The sequence below is a fragment of the Selaginella moellendorffii genome, unplaced genomic scaffold, assembly GCF_000143415.4.
Source record: "Selaginella moellendorffii unplaced genomic scaffold, v1.0 SELMOscaffold_57, whole genome shotgun sequence".
NCBI classification, from domain to species: domain Eukaryota; kingdom Viridiplantae; phylum Streptophyta; class Lycopodiopsida; order Selaginellales; family Selaginellaceae; genus Selaginella; species Selaginella moellendorffii.
The window spans coordinates 186,117-202,629 of NW_003314318.1; the positions used below are offsets into that span (position 1 = coordinate 186,117).

Here is a 16,513-nt window from a genome sequence, read left to right on the forward strand (position 1 = left end):
TCTCGATCACGACCAATAGCTAAGGGGACTTCGCTTTCACTGAAGAACAAGAGCTAATTTTTCTTGGTGGGTCGACTGTCGATCTCTTCGGGAAAACGATGATGGTGGTGTTTGATCCAGGCAGCCTTACTGCCAATCCCCAACTCCAGCAAGCCCTCGCCCGAATGGAGCAAGATCGATCAATCGACTACACGGACTACGCAAAACTCCTCAAGCAGTGTGGAGATTCCAAATCCCTCGAGGACGGAAGGCTCGTCCACACGCACATCCAAACCAATGGCCACGTCCACAACAGATTCCTCACGAACCACGTCATTCACATGTACGGAAGATGCGGCAGTGTGGAAGATGCCCGCAAGGTCTTTGATTCCATGTCCGCCCCAAACGCGCATTCCTGGAATATCATGATCACGGCATATGCCCAGAACGGGCATCTTAACGAGGCGAGATGCCTCTTCGCCCAGATGCCCGACCTGGATGTTGTCACATGGAACGGAATGATCACGGCCTATTCTCAGAACGGGCATCCCAGAGATGCCCTCGGGATCTACTTCACCATGAACTTGGAGGGTCTCCGGCCCAACAAGGTGACGCTCATCACCATTCTAAACGCGTGCTCCAAGCTCGGGGATTGGCACCAGGGCAGGATCCTCCACGACCAGATCGTCACCACCGGGTACCTCGCTGACGTCATGGTCGCGACTGCGCTGCTCGACATGCACGGAAAATGCGGCCGTACAGAGTACGCGAGGCGTGTGTTTGATGCGATGCCGGGCAAGAACGAGGTATCTTGGAGCGCCATGATATCGGCATATGCCGTGAACGGGCATATGCTCCAAGCTGGGAATCTTTTCCGTGCGCTGCCCGAGTGGAACGTGGTGGCGGCCACGGCCATGGTCCAGGGATATGCCCTGAAAGGGAATCTCGACACGGCCAAGGGAATGTTCGACGAGATGCCGTGGAGGAACGCTATCTCGTGGAATGCCCTCATGGCGGGATATGCCCAGAATGGGCAGGGCGACACGGCCGTCGATCTATTCCGGCGCATGGATCTGGACGGTGCACAGCCGTGTACGGTATCGGCCGTCATCGCCGTGGACGCTTGCACGGACACGGGCGCCATGGCTCAGGGCCGTGCCGTACATTGGAGCCTCCGCGAGTGTGGGATGGACGCCGACGTAGCGGTCGCGAATTCTCTCGTGAATTTCTTCGTGCGCTGCGGCCGGATCGACGAGGCGATGGGGATTTTCGGGGGAATCCGGCGCAAGAATGTGGTATCGTGGACGGGCGTGATGATCGCCTTCGCACAGCAGGGCGATGTCGATGAGGCGATGCGCGTCTTCTTCGTGATGCAAGCCGAGGGAGTGGAAGCGGACGAGATCGCCTTCATGATAATCCTGGGCGCTTGCAGCCACAGCGGCGTTCTAGAGGATGGAATCCACTGCTTCACCTCCCTGGTCCAGGATTACAAGATCCGGCCGGAGCTGGATCACTACCTGTGCATGATCGATCTCCTGGGGCGATCGGGGCTGCTGTTCGAGGCCGAGGATCTCATCAACACGATGCCGTTCGAGCCCGATGCGGTGGCGTGGAGGATCTTGCTCAATGCGTGCCAGATGCATGGGAAATCCGAGGATGGAGCCGCGGCGGCGATGGAGCTCTTTGGCATCAATGGCAAGGAGCGAAGCTCCTCGCCATACGTGATGATTTCAAATATGTGGAGGAAGAAGTCCAAGAAACCCTAGCGCGCTGGCGATGGCGATGGCGGAGGAAGATTTTGGCGACGCGGAGCTCTGGGCCGCGATCGACAGCGCCGCTGCTGCGAGGTATGGCGGGGACAGATCGATTGTTGTTTCCTCTCGATTCCAGCAGCAGCAATCTCCTCCCGCTCGGCGGCATCCACTCGTGGAGCTCCCGCCCTCTCCGCAGCAGCAGCCGGGGCTAGGACTAGGCTACATTGTGCCGCGCATGGCTGCTAGATCCGACGCCATCGCCCCTCCCTCTCTCAAGCGCCAGCAGTCGCATTTTCCCGATGGCCACATTCCAGTCAGGCAAAAGCAAAGCTCGTATCTTGGGAGTATCGTGGCTCGCGACGCTGGGCGTCCAAGCTCCTCCTGGACGAATCAAAACGAGAACCAGCAACCCAGCACTACCAATCACAACGTTTCGCCGTGGATGCCACAGCAGGAGATCCCTTCTTCGACTGTTTTTCGGCAGCTCCAGGACGCAGCCATGGCGGTAACCATGATTTCTTCTTTCTGTGACTTCCTTACCAGCTTTTTTCTCTTTTCTTCTCGGCTAGATCTTGGAGAAGGGAGACTATCTCATGATGCAAGGGAAGCCATTCATTCGAAAGTCTGGTCAGTTTTTTTCTTTCTCGTCTTGAACCGAAGCAAGGATTTAATCTCTCGTTTATGCGTGTGTGCCAGGATGGAGGAAGATCGCTTTCTTTTTCAGCATTTCTTTCGAGATCAAGGAGAGGAAAATCGAGTATGATCAAAACACAAATGTTCTTCGTGCCGAGTTTGTGGTCAGAGCGTCTATGCAGTACGTATGCCCGTTTTTCTTCCTTTGCTATAGTATGTACGAGACACTTGCAGATCCGGGAGGTTTTCTGACGGGTGGGGGTCTTGCGACTTGAGAGAGAAGAGATTCTCTAAACCAAACCATGATATTCCAAGCACAGCAGAAACAAGAGCCAAGACTAGAGCTTGCCAGGTTCTTCTCTGAAATTTTCTCTATGATGTCATTTATTGACTTGACATCGCTGTGATCAGGATCTACTCGGCATTGGTGAATACAAGTCTGGTGGAAACATTTAGCCTTCAGGTTGGTTCTACGACACAACTCTTCCTAAGCGTATAACTCTTTAGCCAGCCTTGGCGTTGCAGAAACCATGAGATTTTTGTTTCTGCGTGTCGCTCCGCCCGTTGACTCGCCCATATCAACCTCTCGTCCTTCGAGAGTTGCCAGATCAAACGCCTGAATCACAGTGGCGACTGAGAGCGGAAGCATCCTCATGGCCATCAGGTATCCAGCACAGGTCCTCCTTCCCGCACCAAATGGCAGCAACGAGAAGTCATCTCCAGTGAGCTTGACATCTCGCTCCAAGAATCTCTCGGGCACAAACTCCAGTGGCCTGTCCCAGGTTGACGGGTCCCGGCCGATAGCCCACGCGTTGACGAAGATGGTGGATTTAGCAGGAATGTCGTACTCGCCGATCTTAGAAGCAGCGGGATTGTGGTGAGGGAGCAGCAGTGGGAGTGGCGGGTGCAACCTCAAGCTCTCCTTGATAACAGCGTGAAGATAAGGCAGCCTTGGAAGGTCGGATTCTTGGACGAGCCGAGATGAACCGACGACTTGGTCGATCTCCTTCTGAGCCCTGGACAGGATAGCAGGATGGCGAACTAGCTCGGCCAGTGTAAAGTCGATGGAGGTTTGGGACGTGTTTATTCCGGCAATGAAGAAATCCTGGCAGAAGAGAAGAACCAAGATCAGGCTCGACCAAGGAAGGAACAAGACTTACGCTGAGAAGCCCGATCGTCTGGATGTGGGTGAGACCATCCTCCCCATTGAGATTGACGAGCACGTCGACAAAGTCCTCGACTTCCCGCGACGAGCTCTTGTGGTGCGCGATGATCTTCTCCATCAGGCTCTTGATCGGCGGCATCACCACGTACTTGAACCTGCGCTCCAGGCCTTGAACGTCAAAGCGCCTGAGGAACGGGAAGAGGTCCCCGAGGTTGACATTCAAGAGCTCTTCGCCAGCCTTCTCGAAGATCCCATTGAGCGACCGTGCATCGATTCCCAGGCTCTTATCATCGGTGCCGACGAGAAGGTTGACGACGCCTTGGACAACAGCGGCATTGGTGGCAGCAGTGAGATCTACGACTTCCGGCCCCTCGTCCAAGATGTTCTTGATCATCGCCTTCACCTCCCGGTGCCGGACGGAAGCGGTGGTGTTGAGCTTGGAGGGCGTGAAGAGATGCGTGGCCGAGACTCGCCTCATGAGCTTCCAGGTCTCCCCGTAAGGCGCGACGCCGAGATCATTGTAGTCGAAGCTGATCTGCCGGAGGTTGCCAAGGTCTGGCCGGGACGCAAACTCCAAGTCGCGGGACTTGAGCACCTCTCTCGCGGCGGCGGCACTGTTGATGGCGACGGTGGGAACCATTCCGAGCTTGAAGTAGACGACGGGGCCATACTTTCGGCCGAGCTCCGCGAAGAAGATGGGGAGAGGCTCCTTGACGATGAAGAGGGAGCCGACGATCGGCCAGGGGAATGGTCCTGGAGGAAGCTTGAGACGCGCTCGAAGATTGCGAGACCACCAGAGGAGGATGAGCAGTGCTAGAGCTAAGAACCAAGCGCCTTCCATGAGAGTATACAGTGTTCTAAGGCTCCAAAGGGGTTTTTTTATCTCCTTCTCTTTTGTCTTCTTTGGACAAGACTCGAGTGGAATCGAATCTTCATTGTTTTAGTTTGGCACTCGACTATCAAGCTATACTATCAAAGGTGGAGCTTGTTCATGACTTCTTGCTCCAAGCAAACGTAAGCAATCACATCACCCTCTCTTCGCGCTGGGAAGTAGTAAACTTTGCCATCTTCGATCACGGGAAAGATGGCCACTCCGCAAGCTCTGCCGAATCCAAAGTCCTGGAAAACCGGGAAGTAGAAGGAGCTCCCGACATTCACATCCTTGTCCAGCGCCAATCTCGGCATCACTGTAAACTCGCCACCGCGAGAAGATCCAACCAACTTGCAGTAGAAACTCACCTCCTCCTCGTCACTGCTCTGGATGATCTTCTCCTTGACAAGCCGAGCTCCTCGCTCCAATCCTTTGTGGGAGAGTAGCTCCCCAGCGCTGGTGGAGGTCCTAGCCATCATGGCCGCCTCGCCAACGTAGCCGGCCGGGAGAGCTTTGACTTTCCCGCGGCAGTTGACCGCGAAGAACAGTGCCGTTGACTCGCGGTCGTGGAGTTGCCTCGCGCGGCAGATCTCCCTCCAGATGTGGGCGGTGAGGAGCTGGAAGGTGGTGAGCCCGGGATTCTCCCGCTTGAGCGATCCAATCTCCTCCTTTGCGAAAGAGAAGCATTTCATGGCGGTGGTGGAGCTTGGATCGTTGCCGTGAGGGGCGGAGAAGTTGCGAACGACGTCCGAGTTCTTCCACAGCATGAAATCCGGTGGGAGCTCGATCTCCAGCTTCTCGTCGCGCGGGAGAATCGCGATGGTGGATGGAGTTTCCATGACCACCGGCTCCAGCGACGGGGATTCGCCGCGGCTTATCTCGGACCACGACTTGACGAAGTGCCATGCTCCGGTCCCATCCAGGACTTGGTGATTGAACTTCACGGAGATGCAAATCCCACCGCATGCGAATCTCGTCACCTTGCATCACAGGAGAGGAGAAATCGTTTTCATACTTTTGTGAATGCTTGCTTGCTTACCTGTGTGATGAATAGAGGATGATCCAAAGTCCATGGCCACTTGAGAAGATGATCTCCAGTTTGTGCCAGATCCAGGAGCATTCTCAGCGGGATTCCCACATAGTGGCCATTCACCTCGTTCTTTGCAAGCTCGTCAAGAGAGACTCCCGCGACCGCCTCGATGAAGAGCACTCCTTTTCCATTGCAGACAAGCTCCATTCCACCGCCATCTTCCTTGACCAGCAATCTCCCAGCGATGGGATAAAACCCGGTGAGCGCCTTGCCGAGGGAATCCTTAAGCTTCGCTACAATGTCGTCGAAACAAGGAGGATCATCGACTGGATTCTTGAAGAAGAGAAAGCGAGTTCTGTAAGGCAGGAACCATGTCATATGCGAAAGAGCCGAGGGGATAAGCTTGGCAATAGGAGACTCGAGCTTCTCCCGTGGAGGAACCAAGCAACTGTTCTTCACCACCACTTTCGAGTGGATCAGCTTGGATTCCATCTCGTGGGCTTTTCCAAAACGATTACTCTTTTAACCTCGTAGATCTCCCAGTGCCCCACGTTTTGTTCGTGGATCGACCGACACTGCTTTAAACGTGTTCCTTTGTGACCTTCAGCTTTTATGGCAAAAAAGTTGGCGTGTAAAGATGACAGTGACTCCATAGCCAAGAACTTACGAGTTCTCCTGTGAAACGGGATTGCGATGCCACGCAACGCTACCCTGGATTATCTTTCTTGTCCACGTAGAGATTGAAGAGCAACACGTAAGGAGCATCACTCCCGGGATCCAGCTCCAGCAACCTCCTCGCAACTCGACCACCCCGCTTGAAATCTCCATGAACTTTGCAAGCGGCCAGCAGCGCTTTCCACTGCATGATTCTCTCCGCGGCGTCATCGGGAGAGATCTTGTCCACCATTCTCTCGGCCTCCTCCAATCGCCCAGCTCGTCCCAGGAGATCGATCATGCAGCCCAAGTGCTCGCTCGAGGGGGTGATCCGGTAGTCGGCGATCATCGACGAGAGGTTGTAGACCGCGTCGTCGAGGCGACCAACGTGGCCGCAAGCCGCGATGGCGCTCACGAAGGTGATGCTGTTGGGCCTCTCCCCGGCTTGCTTGAGCGCGTTGAAGAGCTTGAGCGCTTCCATGGCGTGGCCGTGCTGCGCGTAGGCGGAGATCATCGTGTTCCAGCACAGGATGCTCTTCCCGGCAATGCCATCGAAAGTGGATCTCGCGAGGCCGAGAGCTCCACACTTCCTGTAAGTGGTGACGAGCGCCGTGCCGGTGATGACGCTCACGCGAATCCCACTGGCGAGGATCCGCGAGTGGAAGCTTTTCGCCATCTGCAAGCTCGAGGACGCCTCCAGCACGCTGACGAACGAGACCGCATCGTGCTTGATCCCATCCAGATCGAGCTCCCAGAAGAGCTGGAGCGCTTCTCTGTGATGCCCGTTCTGCGCATACGCAGCCATCATCGCAGTTCGCGACACCAAGTTCATCGCTTCCAATCTCTCGAACGAGCGCCTGGCTCGATCGACGTGACCGCATTTGCCGAGAGCAAAGACGAGAGCCGAGACCACGGTTTCTGCCGAAGAAATCGAGCTCTCGCTTCCCTCGATTCGGGAGTGGAGAATCTCGCAGCAAAATCTATCCCCGAGACCAGCACAGGCCTCCAAAAGAACAGTAAAGGTGACACAATTTGGTTTCACTCCTTCCAAATCCATGCTCTTGAGGAGCTCCAGCGCTTCTTTGTAATGCCCAGTATTGGCAAATGCCGAGATCATAGCAGTCCACGAGACAACGTTCCTCTCTTTGATCCAACCAAACGCCGCGATGGCTCGATCGATTCTCTCAAGCTTCCCGTGCATATGTACAATCGCGGTGCCGACGAAAACATCGGATTCAAGCCCCGCCTCGATGATCCTCGCCTGGATCTCCATACCGTACTGCCCAAGCGCGCCGTCCGTACACGCCTCCACGATGGTGGTGAAGGCGTGCTTGTCGGGTCTCACGCCGCCGAGCTCCATCCACCGGAAGCACAGCACGGCGTCGCGGAACCTGGCGTTGGCGGCGAATGCCGCGGCCATGATCGTCCAGGAGACGACATTCCTGGCATGGATCGTCTGGAAAATGGCGCACGCGCTCGCGAGATCCCCCATCTTGCCATACATTGCCACCAAGAGATTTGGGAGGAGTGTGTCGCGATGGAATCCAAGCTGCGCGATCGATGCACGGATGATCTTCGCTTGCCACTGGTGCCGGCATTCTTTTATCGCTGCTACGCACCACGCCCTCGAGGATCCAAGTTGCATACAAAAGAAAAATGGTTGCCACGTGGCAGATCGACGCCTCGTCAATTATCCACGTAGATGCCACGTTAAAAATAAATTAAAGTTGATAACATTAATCCAACGGTTCTGCTTTAAAACGTCCTCTCTCCTCGGCGCTTCTTCCAAGATCACTGGTTCGTGCCTTACATGACTCACCTTCTCTTCTTCCCAAAGCCTCCTCCTCATCTCTCCTTAGAGGCCGTTTTAGCAAATCTCAAGACCTCTTTTGTCAAGGCGCTGCTGGAGTTTTACCCTTTGGCGGGCAGATTGGTTGTGAGTGAAAGCGAGAATGGACTTGTGGTTTGCAATGAGAAAGACGCCCTCTTCATTGAAGCCAGTGCTACTAGTGAAGTGAGTGGTCTCATTCGCTATGAAGTATATGGAGCTCTTCTTCGCTCATGAGTCTGATCATGGTATCGGAGCAAATGGGAGAGCGATCTGAGCAATCCTTCGAGACTGGATAGCGTTTGGGACGATTGAGCGGATTGGTGGGGCTGACCAATGGCTGCGTCAGCTTCCAATTCAGTCGATGTGGTGGCAGTGGATAGGTTGGATTGGCGAGAAGCATGCTGAGGCTGCTCCGCCGGAGAAAGATTGACGACCCATCTTCGTTTCCTTCTTCGTCTTTCGGGGACGAAGGCTCCAAATGCCATAAGTGGTGAGGGCGTAGTGTTGCAATCAGCGGTTTTGTGACAACTCCCACCACCTTATAGAAAACGAAGTTTTATGATCCTTGCTAGGGCCTTTCCTGTTTCTGTAATGACTAATTCCTTCTTTCTGGACTCAGCCGCCACAGATCACATGGTATGTGACGATTCTCACCTGGAGGATTATCGCCCTACCGCAGGTGATCGTGTCCTCGTGGGGAATTCGGCTAGCATCCCAGTTCATGGAACAGGCACACTTGTAATCCACATGCCCGAGGGGTTTGGAAAAATGCCACGCAAACCGTTTCCTGCTGGTCGTGCTCATCGTGCTCGCGAGAAAATGGAGCTAGTCCACACCGATATCTGTGGTCCCATGCAGACGCTTGGACGAGGTGGTTATCGATATTTTCTCACATTTATCGATGATCTTTCTCGCTACACAGTGGTGTATTTTCTACGCTTCAAATCTGAAGCTTTACAGCATTTTCTCCAGTTCAAAGCTGTTGACGAGACACGAACTGGGCAGCTCTTGAAACGACTCGGGTGTGATGGAGGTGGTGAGTACACATTCAATGAGTTCAATCGAGTTTGCCAAGAGGCTGGCATTCTTTGTGAATTCACAGTTGCATATTCTCCTCAGAAAAACAGGAAGAATCACACGTTGATGGAAAGTGCACGTGCAATGCTACAGGTTAGTGGCCTTCCTAAGTCCTTTTGGGTTGACGCTATTAGCCTTGCTAACTACGTCCAAAATTAATTACCTACAACCGCTGTGGATGGAAGAACTCCTGAGGAGGCCTGGACTGGCAGAAAGCCCTTGGTGGCACACTTGCGTATTTTTGGCTGTGAAGCTTGGGCTCATGTGCCTGCACAGCTGCGAAGAAAGCTTGATGCAAAGAGCATTGAATGTAAATTCTTGGGTTACAGCTTGGATCATGCTGCTTGGCATCTCTGAAATCCTGCTACACAGAGATCATCAGCAGGGATGTGAACTTCAAGAAAGAGCCCCTACTCAGATCGTCTCGCAGCTTACCTGGTCCAAACACTGTGGGAGACTCTTCAACGGTAGGAGATCCTCCTGAGGAGCTTCTAGTAGGCTCTGTGACCATTCCTGTGACATATCCACCTGCTGCCCCCATTCCTACGGTGGACCACGCGCATAGGGAACCAGTCCCAAGCTTCAGCTGATTGGGCGGCAGATAACTCGTAAATCCCGATTAGGTTTTCAATTTGGGCATCCTTGAGCAGCAATCGATGGTAGCAACTTGAAGCACAGAGGCTGAGTACTTCTCACACGCAGTTAAGAACTCGTTTGGCTCAGGGCTCTACTTGCGGAGATTGGTATTTTTCAGCAAGGTCCAACGAGGCTGTGGTGTGACAACCAGAGCTGCATCACCCTGGCTGCTAACCCTCGCTACCATTGCCGCACCAAGCATTTCGATATTTATCATCACTTTCTTCATGAGAAGACTAAAGAGGAGATTCTCGAGCTAGCATACTGTGCTACACATGGTGGCTGATATTTCACCAAGCCATTGGCTTATGATCGCTTTCTTCAGCACCGAGCTAGGTCTTGAGTGAGAGTCGAGGCTTCAGTGGGAATGTTGAGGATGGTGAATCCTCGCTCTCTCCACATCAGTACCACGTGGCATCCAAGGTCACGCCTCATGGCAGTTTGTCATATGACCCTCATTCGCTATGAAGAATATGGAGTTCTTCTTTGCTCACGAGTCTAATCAAATGACAATCAACATTCTCAAATGCGACTGGAGCTCTCATGATCCTAGAAGTATCAGAAGGCCAAGATTGAGCTTCAAACAAATCAACTCCATCCAGGGCTGAATCTAGTTATTGCCAATATTCATCACTACACTAACATAAATGACATTTTTCAAGGAAAGGATGGCTCAAGTGATTACAAGGAGGAGAATATAGTGGCAATATGATTGGAAGGGTGCCAAACAAAAGACAGAGAACTGGGAGCAAATGGAATTTAGTGGATCATGTGTGTTTGATGTATGGGAATGTTTGTTGCAATGAATGATGTGGATTTGGACACTTTGCTATTAACTATCTGAGCCAAAAGGATTGCAAATGAAAGAGGAGAAAGATGGCGATCTTAATAGTATTTCTTTTTCTTAAAATTTATCCTCTGTCTGCAGATTATGCTGAGCTGGGCAAATCTCAAAATTCAAATTGGCTTCTAGATAGCGGCACTACACACCAAATGATGTTGAATAAAATGTTCCTCCAAAAAATAAGTTTTAAAACATTTTCTGCATTTCTGCATATAGCAAGTGGTGAGGCTTTAAGAATAATAGCTTTTTTTTTTTCCTTGCTTTCAGCTTGAAATTTTTACTATTTTATATGTTTTAACCACAAATTTCATTCTCATCACACATGGATTGTTCAAGCGATGGCTAACAATGGCCTTTATTTTATTTCTCTTGATTCTCCAAGTGAATGTTGTCTCTATTACTGATGACTCAATTTTACAGTTATGGCATCTACAATTAGGACATCCAAGTTTTAGGCAAGTCAACCTTAGCTAGTAGGGGGGATACTAAACTTTCATGTGAAAGCTACTTGTACATGAAAATGAAGAGGAAACCATTGCTCAAGAAAGCTTCCACTAGTAAATTTGTTTTAGACTTGATTCATGTCAATATCTAGGAACTATCACCATTAAAATCGTTAAACAATCAATACTTGATACTTTCTACTAATTATGGATGATTTTAGTCATATCACTGCTGTTTGTTTTCTAAAGTAGAAATCTGATATTCCTCACAAGTTTTTTGAGTGGATTCAGGAGTTGGAGAACTCACTTGGAATGCACATTAGAAACTCAAAGCTCATGGAGGATAAGAACTTCTCTCTGCAGAATTCCACACTATCCTCACATCACGTAGCATATCACTCCAAACCTCTATGTCATATGATCACAGCCAAAATGGGGTTAAGGAGAGATAGATGCTTACTATTCTTGATGTAGCAAGAGTGATGCTCAAAGCCATGAATGTTCTAACGTCCTTCTAGGCAAAGGCTATACATACAACCGTGCACATTCAAAATGTTGTTCCAACAAAAGCCATACTAAGAAAAACACTACAAGAAATATAAACAAGTACCAAACCTTCTTTTGCATACTTACATGCGTTTGGATGTGTAAGTTTTGCATATGTTTCAGCTGAAGAGAGATGTAATAAGTGGGAAGATCAATCAACAAAATGTATGATGCTAGATTATAGTGAGAATACAAAAGATGGCAAAGTATGGATCGTTAGTCAAAAGAAGGTGTTCGTTTGGTGCACTATTTTCTTTTGTAAAACAATTATAGTATACTCTATATTTTCATATAGTCACAAGAAAAATTCAAAATATTTTTAAATTCAGTTCTAACAAATATGAGGATTCAATTATACCCCTAGAAGGCCCCATTCCAGATATAAATCAATGAGAATTGTAATTTCTTTAATGACTCCAACATAGGGAATGTTGAGGGTACAATAACAGATGACTTGGAACAAGATAAATCTAAAAATATGTCAACAATAAGAACTTTTCCCAGATGATCTTCTTGCTTGTGAAAACCAACAAAGAATACTTTGAGGTATATGATCAAGTTATATAAGTCACCGCCAATGCTAGAGGAAGCATTTTCCAGCCTTTAATGTTTTCATTGAAAAGTAGCAATGTAGTTAGGGTACAACACACAGTTAGAAAATAATTCCTAAATATAAAATTTTGACATAAATATTATGAGGCACAGTTTTTAAGACGAGTTTCAAAGTATGAAAGAGTACAATTGGATTATAAATATTCATAACATAGTTAGGACAAAGAACTTGTAGCATCACAAAATGTTCCAAAGGAGGCAATGATTATACAATGTAAATGGGTACACAAATTCAAGTACTAAGAATTTAAGTGAGATTGATCAGTATAAGGTGAGGTTAGTAGCAAAATGCTACATACAATGAATCAGGATTAATTACAATGAGAATTTTTTCACTTGTGGTTAAAATGGTTTCTATATGACTAATTCTTATTATAGTTAACCATTTGGATATTGAAGTTGAACATATAAACATTAAAAACGTGTTAGAACACCTAATGTATATACATCAGCCTCATGTGTGTGGAAAAAAACAATTTTTTTAGCAAACTTTAGTGGTCTATTCATGGATTTAAACAATCCCCACGGATATGGTATATAAACAAATTTTTCTAATATTTGGTTTCACTTATGCATAAGCAGAGACACTCTTGTATCCAAGAGTTAATAATTATAGCTATAGTGATGATATCATTGTGGCTAGGAAGACATTGAATTTATGATGGCTAAAGGAACAACTTGCTAGATAGCTCTAGGTGATAGATCTAGGTAAAATTTCATTTTATCTTGGCCTATAAGTTTCTTATGACAAGAAACACTGCAAGATTCATCAATAAAAGTATACCTTTAATTTCATTAAAGAATATGATAGATTTTTTATTACACATGTTGCCCCAATTCTGGCACTATAGTTCCATAGACTTTTCAAAGCTGACAAACCATGTTCTGATGGGGAGAAAAAGGAGATGATATGATTACCACATCAGAATATAGTTGGTGCTTTAATGTAACTTGCAATAGTGAGTCAATATAGTAGCAATTATTTCTCACATATGCCAATTCATCCCAAAACCTGGGGAAGAGACATTGGTATGCGGTGGAACAAATCTTTAATTACATCATGTAAACCTTGATGCTCTACTTTGAATTTAAAGATGTCAGAAGGAAAAATTGAGCAAGAACACTAGTTCTATATGGGATGATTGACACTAATCTTGCTAAAGACCTTCAATAACTAAATACATATTTAAATCCTCTAATGCTATTGTATCTTAGTGGAGTCGAAAACAATGAATAGTGCTATTATCAACATGTGAGGTTGAGTAAAATGCAATAGCAAAAGTAGTGAATGAAGCATTATAGATTTGTCAACTACTATGAAACATTGGATTTGAAATGCAAATGCTAATGAATATGTACAATAATAACACAACATGTCTATAATCCATTGTGAATATGGTACACTATGGGAGGAACAAGTATTTTGAAATGTTCCACTACTTCATTTGGGAATGTGTGAAGATCAAACTTAAGTACCTCTCAAAAAACAAATATGGTAGTTAAGACTCCATCAATAAAATATAAATAAGATTCTCAAAATCATTTAAAGAGGACTAAGAACACTTAACTCAACACTAGATTAAAAATAAGAATAATAAGAAAGTGTCAAGAGAAAGAAATTGTACAAGGGTATAATTTCTTTCATTTTGAAGTGTGTGCAAAAGAAGATCAAACTAGTAAAGGAATTGAACTACACAATCATAAAGATAAATTATAACAATGTTGTGGCTAAGAAGTTCATTATTGTGACCAAGTTGTGAAAGGGTGATAGCTACACTATCTAAATTTATCCACTACAGATAAGGAAGAAACATTAGGAATATGAGAAAGCAACTTAGATTAAGAAAAAAAATAAAAAAAATAGGAAAGAGTAGGAGGCAAAGAAAAAGGATTAGATAGTAAATTGAAAGATTGACATATAGCCAATGTAATTTCCAACTCATTTCTAAAACTTCCTCAAAGTAATTGAATTCCTCATCAACAAAATCCACTTAAGCTCATAAATATCATCTTCTTATAAACTTGACCCTCAAATATTATTCAATAACCAAACTACATCATCTATAACTTTTTAATTGATATTATGATCACACTTCACATTAGTGAGAGATGACAAGACACCAAGAACATAAAACACTATGTAATTATATCCTATAAAAGCTGGAGATAGCAAAAGATTAAGGATTGGAGCAACACCAACACAATCATACCTCATAGCATAAAAAGTTTAATTTGAAGAGGATATAGTTATAGGAACAATGTTGCTAGGTGACAATAATGATATATCATCAACATCCTTGAGTGACACCCTCTTCAATTAATAATGGCATGATATGGCAAAAGAAGTGAATGCAATGAAAATCAAAAGAATAATAAATTAGACAGATACAATCCTAAATCTTATCAAAAGTTATAATAGATCTAGAGAAGAAAAGATGAACAATACTTTAAAAAGTAAAAGTGCAATCCTAAACACTAAGTAAGTATTACTAAAAAAGCTTTGCTTTCTAAAGACAATTTAGAATGCCCCTCACTTTCACTAATGTGAATGTTTGAAGAGATATTTTAATTTGGGTTTAAACAAGTATGGATTGACCCAGTAACAAATGTATGTCTATATACTATAATTAGTGTAATATATATATGTGAGGGCCAAGTGTATGACTACGATGCCGTATACTAATATTAGCATAGTAGGATTTTAGTAGCCGTCGAATTGGTTTCAATCCGGACCACTTGCTCTTGTATATAAACTAGAGTTTTTGGGCTAATTGATATGCACATTTTCTATATTCCCTTTCCATATTCTAAACACTCACAGTGGTGGAGTTGAGGGGCACCTTTGATTGTCCTTGAGGAGTGCTTAGATTTGGGATTTTGGTTTAGATCTAGCTTTTGCATTGTTTAGATTTAACTTTTTCCATTTCCTTTCTTTTATTTTTTCCTTTCAGGATTTTGGTTTAGATCTAGCTTTTTGCATTGTCTAGATCTCCATTTCCTTCTAGCTTTTTGTCATTTTTCTTCTTTTTCTCTTTCCTTTTCATTCATCTTCATGGCAGATTAGCAATCTCATCCTTTGACTCTAGAGCAGCAGTTAGTACAATTGTTTGATGCTATGCACTTGCAATTGAACAACCAAACTCAGTTGATGGTGGCATTCATGGCACGTGGTACAACTCTTCCTACTCTTGGTGCCAATCCTCGTGTTCGGCCGAAGTTCTTTCGCGGGAATCCTAGGGATGATGTGTACCATTGGTTTGATCATTTCATGGTGATTACTACATATCATTTTTGGGATGATGCTCGACATTTGCGTGAGTTTCCCACGTGTTTCCAAGGGACAATGTTATAGTCGTACAATGGTGTAAGCAACTAAAGGGAACAACTTGAAAGACAATCCATAAGGGTTCAAATATAAAGGGAAAGGGCCCATGAAGAAGAGTGTACCCTCTTTTCCAATCGGTTAAGGGTCTTGGGATATTTGGGATTAAGCATTTTTGGGTTTGAATAGTATTGAGTTGGGTGACCTCCCGAAAAATCCAAATTCAAGAGCTTATATTTGGTATGAAAGGGGTCTCGGGTCCAACTCTGTTAGTTAGCTAGGGGAATCACACCACATGTTGATTGACATCTGGCAGATCCAGTTTGCTCCCGCTGGGCTTGACCCAAAGGGTAAGGTGTCAAGAGAGTAAAGCTCTCAGAAGAGTTGCGGCTCTCAGCTTCCGTTCACGAGGGCGTGAACTTGCAGGAAAGTGTGGTGGATTATAAGCAACCAAAGGGAAGGACTTGAAAGACGGGGTTCAAATATAAAGGGAAAGGGCCCATGAATAAGAATGCACCCCCTTTTCCAATCAGTTAAAGGTTTTGGGATATTTGGGGTTAACCATCCTTGGGTTTAAATAGTACTGGGCTGGGTGACCTCCCAGGAAGTTCAAATTCAAGAGTTTACAAATGGTTTGAGCGCAGCCATTCGTGGGGATTGGAGTGTTCTCCCGGATGTCTTCAAACGTGCATTCGGACATGCCGACAATTGTGATGATGCCTTCTAACAATTGCATCATCTTTGCCAAGGGCCATCTAAGTCGGTGATGCAATTTGGTATTCGTTTCCGCAGTCTTTTGTTTTGTGGGAGCCAAATATGTGAAAGCAGATTAAGCTAGGAATGTTGTGGCCAGCATTTTGTCAAGATCTTGTTGGACTTGTGCATGCACTTGCTCCTGCCACCCTTGACGATGCTCTTTGCTTGACACAACGTTATGAAACGTCACATCTTCCACTTCTCGCTACACATCCTTCAGCTCCACTTCCTATGGGTGATGGTCCTGTTCCAATGGAGGTTGATACTGTTGCTACTTGAGTCCAAAGACAAGGGCGAGGACGTGGTTATGGCCGTGATGTTCGTTGTTAGGCGTGTGATGAAGTTGGTCATATTTATCAG

At 46.6% G+C, this 16,513-nt stretch overlaps 5 protein-coding genes across 5 annotated transcripts; 2 read left to right on the top strand and 3 right to left on the bottom strand.

Moving 5' to 3' along the window:
- The first annotated feature begins 101 nt into the window (after nucleotides 1-101).
- Nucleotides 102-1,745, top strand: LOC112351069 (pentatricopeptide repeat-containing protein At2g21090-like). Its single transcript, XM_024688230.1, has one exon. The coding sequence runs from the start codon at nucleotides 102-104 to the stop codon at nucleotides 1,743-1,745; it is 1,644 nt and encodes a 547-aa protein (XP_024543998.1).
- LOC9654649 lies at nucleotides 1,644-2,910 on the top strand. The gene is made up of 5 exons (XM_002983147.2): nucleotides 1,644-2,238; nucleotides 2,303-2,360; nucleotides 2,430-2,547; nucleotides 2,601-2,718; nucleotides 2,778-2,910. The coding sequence occupies exons 1-5, from the start codon at nucleotides 1,756-1,758 to the stop codon at nucleotides 2,820-2,822; spliced, it is 822 nt and encodes a 273-aa protein (XP_002983193.2). The 5' UTR covers nucleotides 1,644-1,755; the 3' UTR covers nucleotides 2,823-2,910.
- LOC9654455 (flavonoid 3'-monooxygenase) lies at nucleotides 2,834-4,396 on the bottom strand. Its single transcript, XM_002983268.2, has 2 exons — nucleotides 3,527-4,396; nucleotides 2,834-3,471 (listed from the first exon to the last, which is right to left on the bottom strand). Exons 1-2 carry the CDS (start codon nucleotides 4,370-4,372, stop codon nucleotides 2,854-2,856), a joined length of 1,464 nt encoding a protein of 487 aa, XP_002983314.1. The 5' UTR covers nucleotides 4,373-4,396; the 3' UTR covers nucleotides 2,834-2,853.
- On the bottom strand, nucleotides 4,392-5,955 carry LOC112351089 (hydroxycinnamoyltransferase 1-like). Its single transcript, XM_024688292.1, has 2 exons — nucleotides 5,442-5,955; nucleotides 4,392-5,382 (listed from the first exon to the last, which is right to left on the bottom strand). Exons 1-2 carry the CDS (start codon nucleotides 5,922-5,924, stop codon nucleotides 4,504-4,506), a joined length of 1,362 nt encoding a protein of 453 aa, XP_024544060.1. The 5' UTR covers nucleotides 5,925-5,955; the 3' UTR covers nucleotides 4,392-4,503.
- Nucleotides 5,956-6,138: 183 nt separating this feature from the next.
- Nucleotides 6,139-7,578, bottom strand: LOC9654650 (pentatricopeptide repeat-containing protein At3g12770). The gene has a single exon (XM_024688231.1). The coding sequence runs from the start codon at nucleotides 7,576-7,578 to the stop codon at nucleotides 6,139-6,141; it is 1,440 nt and encodes a 479-aa protein (XP_024543999.1).
- Nucleotides 7,579-16,513: the final 8,935 nt, after the last annotated feature.